The sequence below is a fragment of the Phaenicophaeus curvirostris genome, chromosome 6 (genome assembly GCF_032191515.1).
Source record: "Phaenicophaeus curvirostris isolate KB17595 chromosome 6, BPBGC_Pcur_1.0, whole genome shotgun sequence".
Lineage (NCBI taxonomy): Eukaryota > Metazoa > Chordata > Aves > Cuculiformes > Cuculidae > Phaenicophaeus > Phaenicophaeus curvirostris.
Window position 1 is genome coordinate 38,843,754 of NC_091397.1, and position 20,119 is coordinate 38,863,872.

Consider the following 20,119-nt stretch of genomic DNA (forward strand, 5'->3'; position numbering starts at 1 on the left):
TGTACATTCATAAACACAGGACTGGGTTCTGCTGTGGACAGGTAATGGGAAGTTGAGTTGAGGCATGGCTGTGAAATGCATCACATTCTGCATAGGATTGTGTCAGTATAGAGGCAGAGCATCTCCACAAAGCTGAACAAGTTCTGGATTTACATGTGATTTTGCACTCCATTCAGGGAAGGTGCGCGCACTCCCATCTGCCATCTCGGTGTAAACCCAGAGTAATGCCAAAAGAGGTGGGGAAAACCACCCAAAACCATCCATGTCAACAAAGGGCAGGTGAGATTGGTACCCAGAGAACCAATGGGTAGAAAGATAATTTATTACCTTGTTCTGAAGATTCTTTGACCCTCTAAGTGACACTAGCAGTCTCTATAAGCCCTACCTTTCCAGACAGGGTCTCCATATGGCAAAGAAAGCACTACTTGTATTGGCTGTGTAGCACATTTGAAGTCTTTACAAAGGTAACTGCAGTGTCCTATTTATGATTTTTTTTGTTTGTTTCTTGGCAAAGACAACTTCAGAAGTCAGATAGACACTGATAGGGAAACAGTGATACCTGAAGCCTAAAAACTAAGTAGGTTTTTGCTAATACAAGACAGTGTATTGATGCTTGTATATGGATTCTACAGGTTATCAAAACCAAAGCAGGCTGAGCTAGGGCAAGTAAGAAAAGCCACTGACTGGAGTAGCCAGGCTCCTGAACTTAATGCAGGGAGGAAATCCACACTTTTACAAATGCTCCTGACTCCAGAGGTGACAACATGGGGTGCAAGGCAATACAGAGTCCAAGCACATGCCTAGGTCCACGTGTGCTGACTTCCTTGCTGGCTGCTGCTTGAAAGAGCATGTGGATGTCTGTCGTCAGAGTTGTGCCGAAGGAAAGCTCAAAGGGACGATGCCAGCTTGGCTTTTTTTTTCACTATCATTCAGCTGCACTGAAGCCTGATGCCTCTGGTAGCCAGTGGTGGAGCAGTGAGAAGCTGGTTTTGTTGCTGCGTTTTTACAGGAGAAGCCTGGCTGCATTAACTCTTACAAAAACAAGCACCTAGACAGCTCGAACGAAATCCAGTGATGGAGGTCAGCTCCACAGCAGCCAGCAGCACCTCCCAGGGAGGCACCGGCTGGCTGGATCTTACCCTTGTCACCTGCACTGAAACGGTGACTTTCACTGAAGTGGTGACAGAAGAGGAGTGGGGATCCTTTTACTATTCTTTTAAGGTATTCTTTTAAAGTGTGCATTACTTTTCTCAAGTGCTTGCAGCTTTGGTGCATTTTCAGCACCTCTACGGGGAGGCAACTAGGATTATTGAACTTTTTTGCCCAGGCAGTCGTGTTTTTTTTTTCCCCTGCAAAGACAGTGGACAGCATGTGTGAGGTATTTACTGGAAAACAAAATAGTTGTAGGAATTATAGTTCGGACTTTCAGGTCCTAGCCAATTATATCCTCTTCTAAGAGGAGACGGTACTGTTTTTCTGTAGAGGTATTGTAATTATACATGAATTTTTAATCAAAGGCTTGTATTAGTTTAACACATCTTCTATGTAATTTCTTATAGCTATTGTCTTGATATAAGGGATTTCTTTTCAGTTTTCCAGCTGCAACAAACATTGTACACGAGTGGGTTTTTTGCTGGTTTAGATTGAGTTTTTTGTTGGTTTTAATTTTATTGTTTGGGTGTTTTTATAATCGGGGGGACAGATTCTAATGAATTGGTGTGTTTGTTTGCTTTTAACTTGAGTGGGGGATGCAGCGTTTCTTGAAGGTTGCTGTTAAGAATGCACCAGATGAATCATTCAGTAATGAATGCTATTGAATGATATGTGAAACATAGTCATTCATCACCCCAAACAAACAACACGCTTGCAATATGTGATTGTAGGAAAAAGATGAAAGAGGTACTGAAATCCATCTTTCCTTCAGATTTCTGTGCCTGATGTTGTTTAATTTCATACTATATGCCATGTGTCACTTTACTGTTGTGGCACATGTTACAAGTTAAGTTCAAGTTATTAAAAAGTCTGATAAGGACTACCCTACCATTCCTTCTGGAGCTCAGAAGTAAAGAGATCACCTTCAGGTGGAAAAATATGGGCAATTACATCATTTGACAATGCGTTGGGTAAAAGGGAAATGTTCAGGAGTAATTTTGATTTCTGTGAGATTATTAGTGCTTTTGTCCAATGCCAGTGGACTCAATAGAATCATAACAGGCTTCCAACCCTGCTAAGGAAAAAGATTATCTGTAGTTCGACTGTTAACTAATGAGAGTCTCTTTTAAGTTGTTGCTTATATTTTTTTCTTTCTTGGTAATATAGTAGTTTCTTATCTGGGATTTCAAGGATGAAAATCTTTTTTTTCTCCTTTTTTTATTCTTTCCATATCAGAGTCTAAAAATGGTCTTGACAAAAAAGGAGAAGCAACAAATAAAATTATATAACAACTTTCTCTTTATCTCCTTCCTTCTCTCCACACTTACGGCTGTAAATCTGAACAGTGTATTGGAAGCAGTATTTCATAATGGTGAAAGTGACAATTAATTCTGTGATTAGAAAGTCCTCAAGCAGAAAAATGCTCCTTTATAGGGGAGATTTAGTAAATTACAACAATTAGAAAACCATGGATAATCATGCATGCTTGTCCATTACTAAAGGAAATTTGCTTCTCTTAGCCAAGAGCTCCTCATCAGACTTATGCTCCGCAGTTTTATGTGTAGCTCTGGCAAGAACTTTGCAGGGAGGTTCACTGATTTCACATTAATTACTAGCTGTTGATAGGCATGGAAATAGTTTTACTCTGGAGATAAGTGACAGCTGGTGCTGCTGCAGGAAAGAGGGAGAAAGCACCTGCTCTGATGACTATGGTACAGGGAAGATAGGGCTCCCTGTCAGCAATTTCAACTCTTTGTGAAAGCTCGCATGTGGAAGATGCTGCTGACACCTGCTGACTTGGTTGGCTCTCCTCTCCCAGTGTTGCCTACATTATGGCTCTGTCCTTCCTCCTTCAAGCAAGCTGAGCAACATCATCTTCCTCTTCACAAGTATCCAGTTAAACAGCTGAAGCAATGGAAGTTTCAGCTTGGAATAGGCTGAATGGATTGAAAGCCATATCTCAGTGGTCAAAGTATAGCTACGAAAGGGTGTTTTGGCATTTCGTTGGGATTTTCAAACACTTTGAAGCCCATAGCTGACAATAAAGGCAGGCTGAGTGAATGGCTACCACACAGGTTGACTCCAGAGCCTATGTAGTAGGATGCAGACTTCCAAGACAGGACACACAAGTTTTTCTGCTTGGGAAATGCAGATGCAACCCATCTTACCAAAGTGGTCATAGGAAAACCTCTTCTAAGCGAATAAATGGAGACAAAGGACTGACAATCACCCAGTACCTGGAACAGTTCCTGTGTAAAGGGTTTTCAATTACTTTACCCAATGACAGCTACGTAGTGTATCTCACTACTTAAGAGTAGGAGCATGCACTGGTTTCTTCTTTTCCTATCATGCTTCAAAAGGACAGCCCATACCCACCTAAGTTAGTGTCTGTATTATACCGTGGTGGCAATGTGACAAAAGTAAAATAACATGCCTTAGAGAATTTCAGTGCCAATAATTCCTGTTATGGGATGAGCTGTGAGTGCTTCCTGGCTCCCTTCTTCAGAAGCATTTGAGTGTCTTTCTACTCCTCTTCACAGCTCAACAACTAAATCCTGCACTGCTTCGGATTAGGAAACATTTTACCAGTTCAATTAGATTTTTTTCTCTTTTCCTTTTGGCTGGGAAATGGAGCATTTCATCCACTTGGAGAAATGCACATTTCCCTTCTGGTAGTCATTACCATAGCTCCTTGGCCAGCCACTAGCCAAGGCCTTGCAAATGAAATGTGCTTTGGGGCCAGAGCCATGTATGCTAACTAGTCTGGCTCTTGCAGCACAGATCCACAGCCTTTGGGGCAGGATTGTGTGCACCCATGCAAGATGAGCTGGTGTTTCCCATGGCAAAGGCAGTGGCTCTCCCCCTCCACATTCAGGTCATGTTATTGCAAATGGTCCCTGAAAGCCCAGACCATATTTCTTCCTGGGTGTCTTTATATGAGGCATACAGGTAGCTTACTCTCTTAAACCACAAGCATCAGAAGTCCTGTTTGCTGTGTCAGCACCAAATTCAGAACAGATGTCCAAATTGATATTAATTACAGCTCCAATTTCCCAGGCCAAAGGAGCGTTCATTGCATCCCTCTACAATCTCCCCCATATGTATTTAGTTTATGTTTAAAGGGCTCTAAGTGTCAACTGCCCTATGCCAAACACAGTGATCTCGACACCTGTTGTCGTCTCCCACTTTACAACCTTCTTAAGTCTGTGGATCTGACAAGATGTGAAACAGAAACCTGCCTGGAGAGAAGTTGAAATCTCAGAATAGGTTTACCCGGTTGCCTATGGGGCTGGGAAGCTTCATCAAGGCTGGAAGAAGCACCTGGCCTTGCCACGCTCCCAACAGTCCCAAAGTTTCCCAAGGACAGCACTATGTGCTCCTCCTCAGAAAGAAGTAGGACTCATGTCCTTTATAAGAGGTCTCCTGAGAAATGGAATGTCCTACTTTCATGCAACAAAGTAAAAGTTGGAATGTTTGAAAGGAGAAAAGTCACACCTGCTGTTCCTTTCTCAGTGGGACTGTATTCCCTCCCAGGAGCATTGGATGATTTCTATGATCCTGTGCATTTTCCTATTTTTTCTTATGTGTAGAGTTTAGCCCTCACCTGTGTAGCAGAACCCAAAGGTTTTGTTGTATACATCCAAAGTTGTTTGGGAACCTCAGTTTCTGCCCTGCCAAGTGAGAACTGCAACCACATGTCCCACTCCCTCTGGCCCCATAAACTCTGGTCACCGTCATGCAGCATCACTACAGCAGTGACAATGAAATTCTAGAGCTCTCAGGAGAAATAAAGTGCATGTCAACTCCATCACAAGTGATTTTACACGTGTCATCTAATTTCCTAGTTTCTTTCAGGACGGAGAGTTTAACTCTCTGGCTGTCCTACCCCCGCACTGTAGCATCCCCAGTACCTGCATGTTTTAGCCCATGTAGCTCAGATATTAAACAGGACTGCATAGCCATGTCAAAGTAAGCACAAATCTAAGAACTGTTTACAGAGGTCAGGATTTACCATCTCCAGCAAAAGGCTGAGGAACCCAAAATGTTGAAAGTTTGCACTGACTTGTTTTGTAGGACTATCAGGTAACAAGGATTTAGCTCCAGGTACTCTCAGAGGCTGTTTAAGCCAGAATTTGCTGTTCTTATCACTTTATCCAAATGTAGGAGTCTCTTTATCTCCTAGAAAGCATTTGCCTGTGCTATTGTTCATTCTGATTTTCAAGCAAAACTCACAGAACATCCCATCATTGAATACATAACAGAAAAATAACAATGGGTGCTGACAAATTTCTGGAGTAATCTCTGGAAATTCAATCATACATTTTAGAAAAATAAGCATATCAATTCATAAGTAACTTTGCAGTCTTTCAGTGAAGGAAGAGGAGGAGAATTAAGTCTACACAAATAAGGCGTCAGGAACTCCTGAAGGCAGGCTGTGCAATATGCCATAATGACTGTTTCTATTCCTGAGATGCTGTGCTGAGAGTACAGTAGCTGATGTCCTTGTGAAACAAATCTGCAGTGTTGTTGGCCAGGCTGGCTTAATCCAGTAGCTTAAATGCAACACAGAAATGATCTGGCTGTATGACAGCCCGATTGAGGGTAGCCGTGAGCCAACTGATCCCTCATATTCCATGGTCCACACAGCCTCAGGGTTTGTGTCTGTCTGCCTCTCAGATATAAATAATTCCTAGAAAGTATTAATTTCCCCAGCTTTTTGAGATGTTTTAATTGTGCAGGTTAGGCATACTTAATCATTTTACCTCTTTTTCTGATTAAGAAAATAACAGCATTTCACAGTTATTAACAGGGCTATCAAAATCATGCGATTACAGCTGGACCATTGAGTAACCCAATAGAATCACTTCATGCCGAAAATCCTCTAGGAAATAAAGATATGTACACCATAAAAAACGTATTTTTCCTGATGACATTAAAGTCAGAAATATCTGTGTATTTCTGTGGAAGCTTGTTAGGGTGCAATGGGTATAAAAATTCTGCAATGATTGAACAGTACAGTCCCCATTTATTATCCATCTTGTACTAACACACAGCAGAATGGCAAATGTAAATTATCTGCCAGTAAAACACAATTATTATCTTTTGTTACTGACTGAAAATCTTCCCTTCTAGTCCAGTCACATCTGTGGAGGATTTGGGGGCAGGGCAGGGGTGTGGTTTGTCTGGCTGTTATTTAAGCTTGGAAAGATCAGAGCAATTCACATGCATTATATGTTGCACACTAAAAGGGCCTCCCCTCGCCCTGAATGGTTATGTCAGAGCTAAGAAATACATTTTTAAAAAAACTGGGGATTCACCAAAAAAATAGATATTTTTGAAACGTGGCAAAACAGTGAGTGAATGTAATTACCCCTTTCCATGAGAAAGCGTCCCGATTTAGTGGATCAGCTTATCTCTTTCTCTCAGTCTAAAAGGGATAAAATATTATAGATTTTTCCTCTAGCTAACACATTAGCACTCATAGACTGTGAATTCAAAAGCATATAGACACAAGCTCATGCAAAACTGCTTCTCAAGTTTGACGAAACAAAAAATGTCAGCTCAAATCCCTTCCAGCTATGCTCTTCCTCCAACAATAAGGACCCATGGCGATGTGACTGTTGCCAGCACCTCTGACATGTTGTGACAGCCTTATGTGGCAATGCATGCCAGGATCACCAGAATGACCTGTAGCCATGTGCTGAAAGGATAACAATGCCAGCCTGTGAGAAATCATCTAAGTGAAGCAGCCACTATGCCAAAAGAGGTAAGAGTCAGGCATGACCATTTCCATTGAAATGGGAAAGCAGCAGCAGCGGTACCAGAGGCAAACCTGGGGCTGAACTAACATTTACAGAATTTGAACCAGCCTCCATTGCAGGTCACGCTACCAAAAAAAAAAAAAGGAATCTTTCAGATTCAGTCACAGTGGAAGTAATTTCAAAGACAAAATATAAATCTTAGCTTTGAACTTTGTCTTTTCTCAGCCTTTATCTTCCCCGAGCTTTTCAGTGTCAGTCACATTGCTTTTTGGAAATTTTCAGGGACATATTGTGTGAACAATATGTAGAAACATCTTAGTTTTGCCTTGCTAGAGGGCAAACACCCTTTCAAAACACACTTGTATGACAGGAATGGTCAGTACAATTTCTGCTGCTTGTGATGACTAGGTCATAATATTTCAGTGATCTTCAGTTATTAGTGTCTTTCTTTCTCACTGGGGCAAGGTCTATCAGGAAATGAATCAAGAGTGATCCAGCCATTTCTGGTATTTTCCCAAAATCTTCCTTCCCTTTTATTTTTATGAGATTTGTTGAGCAATAAGAAGTGGTTTGAATTAATCTTTTGATCTTTGATGTTCAGGTGCCTAGCATTTACTGCTTACTTCTTGCCTAAGTATTCTCATCCCTCTCCTTCTTTCAGTAAAATATTTGGTGCCACTTACTTTATTCTCTCTAGACAGTCAAAACACATCTACAACATACCTACACACCAATAGAGATTTCTGTTGCTTTTTTCACAACCTGACTTGCATTGAAAGTTTCAGCACAGGAAGAAATGTGCATATTTCCAGTTGGCACTTTAACCAAACTTTTTTATTTTTATTTATTAAAGAACCTTTATTATCAGTAGCTGGTAAAACCAACAGTAGTCATGACCCCTTCGGTATCACATTTTCCTTCTGCCAATTCAATTTTTAATCTGGTCACACCCTGGCAGATATTCTTCATCTCAGACCTCTGTGTAAGCATAAGACAAATGCTACCTTATGCTTTTTAAGTCCTTTTTCCCAAGGCTAATGTGTTTGTATCATTCCCGTGCTAGCAGTCTTTACACCCATTTACACTTGCAGGGTAAATTTTAATTTATGTAAAGATTCCCACAAATAACAGTTGTTCGTGTTTCTATAATGTAATGAATAGTATACAACTTGTACAAAGTGCTTTTCTGGTTACATCTGTAAAGGTATCTTCTAGTTTTAAGTACATTCCTTAAGAAAATAGGTCTTATGCCAATTTGTGTATGCGTAATAAATCAGGTAGGGGAGGACTTCTGGAGGTCACCTGTACCAGCCATTCGAAAGCAAATGTCAAATGCCAGATTGCTCGAGGCAGTGTCCACTCAACTTTATATGTCCCAGGGGTGGAGCTCCCATGGCCTCTCTGGGCTCCCATTCCAGTTTTTGACCTCCCTCACGATGAATACTTTTTTCCTGATGTCTAATCACAATGTCTTGTGTTACAACTCCTGCTTGTGGCCTCTTGTCCTTTCATTGCGCAATTTCAGAACCTGTCGCCATCTTCTCTGCACCCTCCTGTAGGATAATTGTAGGCAGTAGTTAGACCCCACAAGGCTCCTTTTGGGTTTCTGCTGTGAAGGAATCTGGCATTATGAGACAGAGGAGTTTTTAATTCTTTTTGCATAGTTTGTTTATTTTAAAAAAATTTATGAATTCTATCAGGATTTATGAATTCTATCAGTACCTTTAAGACTCCTTAATTAAATTGTGCAAATGAGTGTCTTGGATTTCTTTCAGTTTTACAGTCCAAAGTGCAATTAGAGGTAAACTGACTATAAATCTCTAACTGCGATCAGTCAAGCTGCATGGCACCTGTCTGCCTCAGGAAAACTTATCTTCCTAGTTCGGGGGGGTTTGGTAGTTTTCTTTTTGGTTTCGTTTTGTTCTGTTTTAGTTTGGTTTGGTTCAGGATTTTTTTCCCCCCATCCTAAATAGGGACTATTAAAACAGCAAATCAGTCCTGAATATTTTCAGTATTGGAGTTCAACATTCCAGATCTTTTACAAGAGGAGCAAAAAATGAAAATCTAGACTACTCCATTTTCTTGCGTGACCTGCAATTAAAATTATTAATTCAGAGGGTGAAAAAATACTTTTCTCTTTTTGTTTCCTACTTAAAAAAGTGCAATGTAATGTACTAGTGACAAATTTGACTACGAGCATGACAGATCCCCAATGTAGCAGGGAGATTTATCTGTTCGTATCTGTTAAGAAGAACATTCTTATAAAATTGTTTGGCTTGTTCCTTGATTACATCTCTCTTACAATTTTGACTGCTACAATAGAGACATGATTTTTAAACCAAAGACAAGCAGTAAGACCGTTTGAATATTCCTAGAGTTTAACCAACCAGTAAGAAGAAGCTGTTCAGAGACTTAAGCCACTACCGGTGATATGAGGCAACAGTGCCTTTTCTTCACCCAGGTGACCAAGGCCAAGGAGCAGCAAGGCACCCCATCAGCAAGGACAGGAATTTACTATAAGCCTCCTCTTCTCTTGTTAAGAGGCCAGCCAGTCACATCAGGAACAGGGTACCTCTCCCTCTTTTTTCTGTTTATTTGTTCATTTCTTATCTGGCAACCTATTTTTTCCAGGCTACTTCCCAACCAGCACATAGGACAAAACTGTTTCACATTATTTCCCATTCAAGTACCGATGCTCTAACTCCATTCGAAGTTGAACTTCTCCTTCTATTAGGCAGCTGCTCTGATATCAGGCAAATCTTCTGCACCTCCAGACATGAGCAACAGCACCTACGTTAGGATGGGCTATCAGTATATCCCCATTCCACAGTCAAAGCTTGTGTCCCCCAACAGAGGGGATATAAATCCTAAGAAACAAGCAAAAAAGTAAGTTGGTTGCAGAGAAGTGAAAGGAGGGATGGTATTAATGGCACCATAATGTCTCCCAGTGGTTCTGAAAGAATTTAACCAAGGCCTTGATTAAAGCTGCTTGCAGGGATGATCTTTGTCTCAAATATAAAGCAGAATACATCCCTTGCTCAACATTATAGCCTATGGATTCAAAAATTTTGTCAGAGAGACAAAATAACAAGCCTCTTCTACAAGCAAAGGAAGATACACACAGTGTTCAGACAGGTTTTCTGGCTTACATTTCACCCATGAAGAGGTTTGCTTCATTGACTGAAGCTGGTTTTAATCTTAAAGCAAATTAGCAAAACATTAATATGCTCTCCACATGTCAAGCGCTTCCATGCTCTGAACACAGCAATCTTGTGGAATAATAGTGTATGCAATGGTTGTAGTCAAGCCAAGGAACTCCTCCTGGCTTTGATTTGTTCTGTGACCTTAATTAAGTCACCAGCATCTTTAGTTTTTTTAATCTAAAAGAACTGGTGTAGGACACGAGCCTCTTACATAACATTGTAATGTACTGTAGCTAGCGATGACCATTGCAAAAGCAGCCCTTGCCTAAGCAAGTTTTTTGTATATGACTTTGCTGAGGGTTGTTACGAAAAGAAGATTTTTGTTTGATGAACAAACAAGACATGAAACGAAACACCTTTATGTCTAACCAACCTTAAGGTGATGAATAAAACGAAATTATAGAAAATGTAACTGAAGTCCAAGGATCAGTTGGGTGTCTCTCTAATCTAACAGCTACTTTTAAGAAAAGAGTATTCCTTTCCCTTTTTATTTTAGGCTCTTTGTGTCTTCAAAGCATTCATGTTTTCCTTCATTCTGCTTTTTGCTAGATTAAGCAACTTAATTCATTTAGTCTTCTCACCTGGCAATATCCTCTAGGCTGCTGTCAACTCATTGCTCTGCATCTCTCCTGAAGCACAACAACTGGGAGTGGGCATAGGATAGCAGCTGGGTAGAGTGGAAGGATTATAGGCACACAAGACTAGTGTCAATCCCATGACAGTGGTTGTCACACTCGCTGTAGGGTGACATTAAATCATGCTCTACTTCTGTGGCACTTTATGTGCCGTGGGCAGGGGGGAATGTTTTGCAGGCTCACCCAACCTGATGCAACTACACCCACTGCACCATAGAGTCCTGCACTTCTCCTTTGTTGAATAGCATCTTGGTTTTTTTCCAGTGTATGCTTCCAATTCATCAGGATCATTTTTAATTCTGATTTGAGCCTCCATTAAGGTCTTTATCCTGGTGGGCATCCCATAACCATAAGAATGGAACCATAGAACTTTTCTTTCTGCAAACTAACAGACTGAGAGAGGCTGCAGTGATTTAATTGCCTATTATTGTAGCTCCTTAATCCACAAGAATGAGATCTTTTGCTCTTCTCTCAGAATGGCAGCTACCACAAATAGATTAATAGAAACTTTGTTTTATTTCCTTTGTCTATAGCCTTTCAAACTTACCTCTTCTGTATTCAGCTTTTGCACTTTTTAGGTTATCTTTGTAGTCTGGTTTAATTATCTTTTTCTATAGAGGCTTACCCTAAAATTGCTTAACTGTTAAGCACTCCTTTTTAACTTGGCAGGAGGGATTTAAACTGACTATATATTCCCTATGGTGAGGAAACACCCCTCTAACACAGTCTCTGTTGTTCCATACCTATTTCTACCACGGGAATCATATGAAGGTTGCTTACAGAGTGTCAGATCTTTGTTCTGTTTGTACCCATATCAGTATGATATAGGACTACACAGAATTTCTTTCAAGAAAATGCTTTCCTGGCTTTGTACCAGAGAAGATGGGAACAAGTCTTGGCCCTCTGTTTTCTCCATGCGTAAAAGAACTTCTCTGAAATGGAAAAGACAAACTACACCTCGTGAATAACCCACTGATATCAAAGACAAAAGTGATGTGAAATAGTACCTTTTCGAATTTTAATTAACTTTCAGATAGACACTTCAATCCCTACACAAAGAAAGGCATCTCCATAAAAATAGTTCCACCATGTCTCTGCCACACATTTTGAAGGAACTTTGTTTCCAAGAAATTCAAAAGATTTGCAGACACTGAAAAAAGGAGAGGTTTGGGTTTTTTGGCTAAAAGCTAAACATCTAGCCCACAAAACTTGTCTTATCTAGATCACTCTATAATCAATGTGGCCATCCCAAGGTAGATGAATGAATAATCTCTGAGACATTGCTGTTATCTAGGCTGTGCTATGACAATTTACAGTAGACCCAAATGGTAGATTACGCTGGCAAAAGTTAGTATGCTGGGAAAACTGAAACCATCTAAACACAACCTTCACTGTATGCTTAAGCTAATCTCTGGGTTCAGAGACAGAGTACAGTCTCAAATTGCTCATACACCAGGTCTTCCTTTTCATGCATGCTCACATAACCAACAAGTTAATGTGGCTACCTACCTGGAATAAAGCTGAGGCTGGTTCCCACAAGTAGCCCCTAAGTACAGGGGGAACACAGCTGCTGACCATGAGGTGTCTAAATGCTTAGGAGGTACTGAAGCTCACAGCAGAGCAAGAGGCTCATTGCCCTTGCTCCTTTCCTGTCATTTCACCTTCCATCGCCATGCTCGCAGCTTAGCTCTTTTCTCTTTGTGGGCAGCAGGAGCTCTGCTTCCTGCTCACCTGTGACAAAGTCATGTTTTAGTGGCTGTCAAATGCTTTTAATGAGCTGTCTCCACTCCTTCTGCTCCATCTGTAGCCCAGTCAGGTAGGCATGGGTCTCACTGACAGCCTCCTTCCCTTTACCTGCTCAGGACAGTGCTTTGGGGTCAATTCTTTAGGGCCAGCAGCTGGGATCCCTCTTCAACTGCAGCTCTTACCTCTCTCCTCCATTTTCCACTAGCTCTCACATTATCGATTTGGTGTCAGGAACCAGAAGATCCTAAACGACTGCATTGTCATAACCCAAAACTCATCCCAGATGCTAGGAAAATCCAGGCAACCAATGCATCTGAAGCATTGGAAAGCCAGAAGAAGGTAGAGCAGGGGGCTGAAGGCTTTTCTGTATTTCATTCATATGGACTGTCTCCTCCTGAAATGCCAAAGGCAAGTGTTTTCTCAGGAGCAGGAGGCTCTGGGAAAGACATCCTTTATGGAAATTGGGTTTACCTTTATAGCTACCAGTTCTGCTGAGACATGTATGTATTTTTTCTGTCTTTGGCTCAAATAATAATGTGTACCTTATTGCTGCTGGGTACGTTAGAACTCATTTTCTTCAGAGCTCCTCTGCTCTATGACCTTCAAACCTAACTGTTACTGTGAAAAAGTCCCTTCTCTTCTACTTGCCTTTGCAGAAGAGCAGCAGAACCATCTTCCTTCATGCCACTTGTTACAGCTTTACACAGGACAGGTTTTTTTATAAGCGAGAATTTTGCTGAAATGCAGCATACTTTCTTCAAGCTGACCCCATGCTCTCCAGATTTGATACTTCTCCATTTCAGATCTGACTGGCTGCTATGGGGAAAGCATGAACTTCACACTCTCACATGGACAAGGAAAATCTACAGAATGGCCACTGGAAAAAAAACTATCCTGCATCTAGGGAGGACCAAATGGGTTGTGGTAGGCCAAAAGGAGACAGAAGATTGGGTGTGCACTCAAAAAACAAGTGAATGTGGATACGTATGCTCTTGGTCTTGCAGCCAGAGGATCCTGATGCTTTGAGAGCCCGAGTAACTTTTTTTCTTCTTTTCTCTGTACACACTACCACTAGGGGACGTTTTGTCATCATGTATTGCTCACTCCACAATTTTCCTTACAGTGGGTCATGCTTTTTTCTTTAAATCTTGGTGCACATCTAGATCGTGGAGTGGATGTCTGAATTTTGTAAGGCGTGTGGATGACCCAGACTCACTGAAGCTGGGAAGGAGAGAAGTATTTATTTCCCCTACTTCTCCAAAGGAGCTCATCTATCGATACTCCTGGCAAAGTTTGTTATTTCACAGCTTGCTGGAGCAACAAAAGAAAACTGAGGGCTGCCTCTCATTTCAGTGTTAAGTGCTGAACACAGGCACTGCCAATGGGTTTGTGAAGACAGAAGTAACGTACAGCCTCTGCAAAGCAAATTGGAATGAACATAACCAGCAGTGATGCATGTTAAGTATTTTCTGAAAGAGCAGGAATAACTTTCAGACTAAATAATTAGAAATCAGTTGGCACAACTCACATTTCACTCCTTTTTTTTTCCATTCTCATCTCATTTGTCCTAGGATAACTAACTGGCTTAACACAAGACATTACCCACCTGCCTACCAATACTCTTTTTTTCTTTCTCTCAAATACAGACAGAACAGCTGGTGACTCTTTGGATTCTCTTTATTGTCACAATCACTGGAAATGCCACTGTACTGTTCTCTACCTGGAGGAGGAAGAGGAAATCTCGAATGACCTTCTTTGTTAAACAGTTGGCAATCACAGGTAGAGTTTGGGAGGGCAAAGGGCATCTGAACTGCACAGGAATCAGTATTAAAATGACAAATAAGAAAATACAGGTTGAGTGGTGAAGAGTTCAATTGCCACCTAATGTCCAGCTGCAGCTTGCCATAAGACAGATGGATGGCTTAGGGCTTGGTCTGCCTCTGATCTAAAAAAATGTTAGATATAGCAGTGTCTGTCAGATGCAGCAACTGCAACTCATTGGTTTCAGTGAATCTTATCTTCCAGTCTGAATTTGCCAGAAGTTATGTCCCTACCTATTGTCACAGAACTCTTTAAATTAAACTCATTTAATATGGATGTTTTTTGTTTTCTACTAAAATCCTTTCTAAAGTACTTCATAACTGAATTGCTCCATAACTTACACTCTTACATTGAAGAGTGAAAATCACTTCATGTTTTCTGGTTTAACCAAGTAAGGAAATAGGAAAATGTAAGTGTGGAAGAAGAATGCATTTGGTTAATTTTTTTGAATGAAGAAAAGATTCTGATCCAGGAACTTTGTAGTTTTTATGCAAAATGGAAAATATACAGAAACATGGTTTGTAAAAATGTCAATATTTCAGCAACTGGGAATGGAAACAAGCACAAGCAGCACATTGTTTCTCTGTGGCCTTGAATGGACAGAATTTGTGGGGTTTTAGTTTTCCTGAGGGAAAATATGTACTGTTTCTGTAACAATGTTCTGCTACTAATCCCTGCTTACAAGACAGCTGCGTTGTATTGTTTGTGCATATAGGATGTATTTATATACTTTCTGTTGCTTTTTTGTAAGATACAGTGGAACGTACAGTACTTTTCCACTAAAGAACTATTTAATGTGTCATTTCCTAGAAATACTGCATCCTCCTTTCATGTTTGTGGTATCTCTGTTTAAACTGGAAAAGCAAAGGACTACACTCCCCAGTTTGCAACATGCAATCTTTGCAAGTAAATGAACTCCTGCTCATGATCTCAACCATGATTGCCCAGGAGCTTACCTTGTTTGAAGAACTGCTCTCAGTTGAAACAGTTAGGCCAAAGTAGGCAGAAAAATGCAAAGGGACTGGCCTGTAACTACAGGTGATGGAAGTATTATTGCAAGTTAAGGAGGTCAAGGTTTGCAGTGGCACCTCTTCTGAAGTGCTGATGGCTGGTATTCATATTTGCCTGAGAATCATCTGTAATAAATAGCTTTTCTTCATATTACAGTTGTGAATTTAATGTCGCTTCCTCCCTATGTCAGTGGTATTTTCCATCAGGTAAGGCATGTTGGTACAGCCTCACAGCACAGTCTGAGAGCATCAGTCACAGATCAAGCATTACAATATTTACAGGAGTTTCAAAACCAACAGTTTCTTATCAAAGAGTTCCCAGTCCCAGATGAATAAGAAGAAGATGGTAAAATGTGGGCAGTCAAGCAGTAGTATGGGCAAAAAGAAAAATGACAACTGGACCCCCAGGTGGATGCTGTCCATTTTGTATCTACCATCATCAGCAAGCACAGTGCAGGGGCAACCATCACAAGATGGGCTTTGGAAGAGGAGATGGTGGAAAAATCACACTGTATGTGCAGAGAGCACAAGGGCCTCTTGTCTATAGGTAATACATGCACTAGTGTGGTACTAGAAGATAGATCCTAATAGGAAGAACTCAACGAAACACCAAATGGTCTTGTCCTAGGAAAAAAACAGCTGTATTTACTGCAGCAGAGAAAGAACCAGCATACGGACACAAATGTCCAGGTCAAAGAAGTAAAGCAAGAAGAAAACAGAAGTGTCTGGATCAAGTTGTCTCAGGACAATTCTGGTTCACATGAGATGGGCTAGCAGGAGGCTACTGCTGCTATGTTGGGCAAGGATCTGGGAGGGAGTTTTGCCATTTTGGACTCAAATGAAAGGCTGGAATGAAGGTATATGGAAAACTATTCACTAGGGTTTCAAATACCTTCTACACAAAGGGAGGGAAAGGCATTTTAAGTGCAGTTTTGAGGGAGCTGGAATAATCAGTGTCAAATACAATAAGGCAAATATTCCGTTAGGTCTGGGCTGCAAATAGTGCTATGCAGCTGATATTACAGTATTGTCTGAAGTCCACGTGTTCCTCTTGCTGATTCTTCTGACCTCCCCTAAAATTATCCCTGACTTTTGAAATTAGAATCTTAAAGTGCTGGAATTCAACAGTTTATTCCATTTCGTATTACAGACACGCATAGAAATCTCACTTGACATTCACATCTGCAATGTTAAAAGAAGTAACACCAGCTTGAAAAGCAAGGCTTATTTCAAGCAATGTTGACTTCTTTTTTGTGATGCAGGAGTCAGAACTCTAATTTATCTTCCCTCACCAAGAGTTCCTGTCAGTAATTTGGCACAGAGAAATAACTTAATTCCTGAAATGGAGCCATTTCACTTTCTTATCTTTAAAAATATTAACAAGAACAAAGCAAGCTGGCAACACTCATCATCTTTTCACAACAAGTTATGAGGTAGACACAGAACATTATGAAAACACTGGCTTGTCATATTGCTTTGACATGCCAGGCATATTTAAATCCTGCCAACTAAAGCCTAATCTCCTGGCAAACAGTTTCTGCTTAGTCAATATTAGCTACTTTCATCTATTTTGAGATTCTTAAAATATTTATTATTTCTAACCCCAGTAGCAGAGACAAGAATAATGGTTATAGTTTTATCAATGTAGGCATTTCAAAGCCATTTAAAAACTTTTTGTCTATTGATCTGTGGCTTGATAGTTGAGTAGTGTCCTCAGTTCCCATGTCTTCCCATTAATGTAGTGCCAAAATGAAATGAAAATACAGCCTTTGCGTTAGAATAAACAAGGTATTCAACGAAAATTGTGCATAATACATGAATAGGAAATGAGCACTGTTGTTCTCCTTGACTGGTTGCCAAGCCAGATGCAGGAGAGAAGTAACTAACTGATTTAGGCTTCTTGCAACACCGCCAGAATTCAGTGGTTCAACCCACTCAGCAAATTCAGAGATAAGACTTGTGCTGATCCCTTGCTACTCCATAATTCAATGTGGTGCTCAAGGGTGCAGGGAACTGTAGGAATGTAAGTAATCCCTTCAACTTCAATGTGCTTAAAGATGCTGCAGAAGCCTGGATTCAGAATATTTCATATCAAATATATGCCTATACAATGCCTGTGTCAGTACCACATTTAAGTCCATGTTTAGCTCATGCATAAATGTCTTTGAAATTATCTGGGTATTAAACACTAGGACATCAGCTAAGAGTTAACGGCTGAGTTGAACAATGGTACTAATAACTCAACATAAGCTAATTTAACAAAGAGGAATATTGTAATGTTTGCCTTGCATTCGGTTTGCTTTCAGACATGTTCCTTTTTTTGTAAAATTGTTTTTCTTAGGAACAAACTTGTCAGTGAAGACTGAAACTAAAGCTAAGTTTCCTACAGATTTCTACCTCCAAGGCAATTTGTTCTTTCAGAAAGTATAAGCTCTGAATATTATCTGTGAGGAGGGTATTTCTAAGCACTTTTTTCCAAATAGATTTCTTCTGAGTTTAGCTCAAGTTATGCTCATGGCACAAGTATAATCTTTCCTGGCAGGAAACCTCCCTCATCTACCCCTACCTGATGCTATTTCACATAACTTGCAGTGTTAGTGTCTTTAAGATTTTTGATTCTGACTGAATTTACTGAATGGTTCAAGATCAAACAGGGGTTGACAGATGACTGAGTTCACAGGTGCTATATCACACTGGAAATTTTCAAGTGAAATATGGTTGCTTTCAGCTATTATGCTTTGTCCACACATTTTTATCCATTTAGATCACTTTACTCAACTCTGCCAAATGGAGGCCTTCTTAACTCTGCTCTTAAAACACAAAAGCACTGGACATGCACATATATAAAACACAGTTGTTTGAGAAACACTGAACAAGAAATGTCATTTATTGGCTAAAAAGTTCATTCAATAAAAACTGTTATTATCTGACCAATTCTAAACCCAAATGAGAAATACATTATAAAAACCTGCTGGAAAGTATCTTACTTCACGTTATTCTTCGTCCAACTTCAACTACAGCTGACAGAGGAGGGTATTTAAATTCCTTTTAGTGAACAAAAGTGCATAGTTTATTGAGCTTTTTTTCTCCAATATTAACATCTGGAAAGTTGGAGCTGGAAATATCATGACCATTAGCTCTATTCCAACACTTAGCAGAAGTCATTACCTTAAGAATAGTGCTAAATTTTGCTCATAGTTAGGGGCAGAAATACATGAGGGCAATTTACCACTTGCCCAATTTTAAGCCATAGGCTGACAGACTTGATTGGAAATACATGCTTACTTAGGTATTGCTGTGACTATAATGAAAAAAAGAAAATGAAAAGAACATCAGCTATCTTCTATGATAGCTTACATATAAACAGAAAAAGAGAAGACAACCTGTAAAAGTATTTAGCTACAGCTTGTATTGTGATATAAATACCAAATGACTTGAGAATGACGTTAAAAAGACAAGGAGGTATTTTTAAAAGTGTCTCTTTACATCACTGCCACCTTCTTCCATTGCTCCTGAAAAGCTGAATCATAGGAGGTCTTTTAGCAGCTGTACTCACTTAGTTCAGTGCTTAGTAAAAACCCAATATACTGCACACTTGCTATGGTTTCTGTGAGCAAATAGGTGGACATGACCCTTGCGGAAACAAGGAGGGTTTATTCTATGTGTTGCTTCTGCCCAGATCATAATTGTGGGTCTAAAACCAAGTGGACTCAGCCACCTGGGTTAGCTTTGTTAAAATGACGGAAGGCAGAGTCTGCCAACTAATCTGCTACTTAAATGCAATACATAGGTGCATCTAACTCTACTACTACAACAGCAGAACATGAACAAACACATTAGAATTCACTCTTACTTTCTTCTTTTTTAATTTATATTTTTTACACCAAAACCACTACAGCACTAACTGCTTTAATGGAGTGTGTCTGTCCTTCAATTTATTTCTTTCTTGTTTCTATGACTTGAAGGGATGAATATGACTTGTTACTCTCTAATCTGTACAAAAATTTAATATAATAACACCATTACCAAAATTAACATGTAGAACAATATTAACAGATAATTGTCTCTGTTCCAGCTTTTCATCTGGAAGATGGTACTTGTAATATTTCTTCACTTCAGAGAAATCATACATAGAAATTCATCAGTTTTACAAGTACCTTAGACATCACAGTGATTATGAACATTGGAAGTTAATTGCATAAAGCCCATTAACAGCTAACTCAGCAAGTCACCTTAATGGAGGTGGACTTTTGGCAGCTAAAAAGGCCATTGAGTTCTCAGCTATACTGGAAAACTTACACCTTGCCAGCTGGCTCTTGGCTGAAACCAGCCATCTGATTTACATGATTGTCTACCCAGGACACGGAAACTTAATGCAGAATACTGAACTGAAATAGAGTTTATTTCAACAATTCCCAGAAATCTGTTGCTTTCTCCCCTTTCCACACCTCTATTTTATGCTAAGTTTTTGGGAAAAAAATGAAGTCTGAGGAAAGGGAAGAGGCATCAGTATCCCACCTGCAGAAAAAAAGGTATGGAGAAAGTTGCAATTGTGCTGCAGCATTCATTGATAAAATTGAAAGAATATCTGTATTTCTTATATTCGTTATATCCTAACACCTCTTGGAAGTGTGATTAATTATGGTGAAGAAAGGGTCATCTACATTCTACACTACGTGTTCCCATATCTACTGAAAATGATATGTCAAAATTGGGAAGGAAGAGTGTAATTTATTAATGTTCCCTCAGGCACAGACACTGAAATTTGCCAGAATACCTAATGATATCTT

General features: G+C 40.0%; 1 protein-coding gene across 2 annotated transcripts in view; it reads left to right on the forward strand.

Moving 5' to 3' along the window:
• The first annotated feature begins 752 nt into the window (after window positions 1–752).
• Window positions 753–20,119, forward strand: part of NPSR1 (neuropeptide S receptor 1) — a 61,523-nt gene continuing 42,156 nt past the window's right edge. The window contains exons 1-2 of one of the 2 annotated variants that reach the window (XM_069859835.1): window positions 753–1,221; window positions 14,145–14,277. In XM_069859835.1, coding sequence (XP_069715936.1) covers window positions 1,075–1,221; window positions 14,145–14,277 — 280 coding nt within the window. In that variant the 5' untranslated portion in view covers window positions 753–1,074. The remainder of the gene's footprint in view (window positions 1,222–14,144; window positions 14,278–20,119) is intronic. The other variant, XM_069859836.1, reaches the window with a different exon arrangement.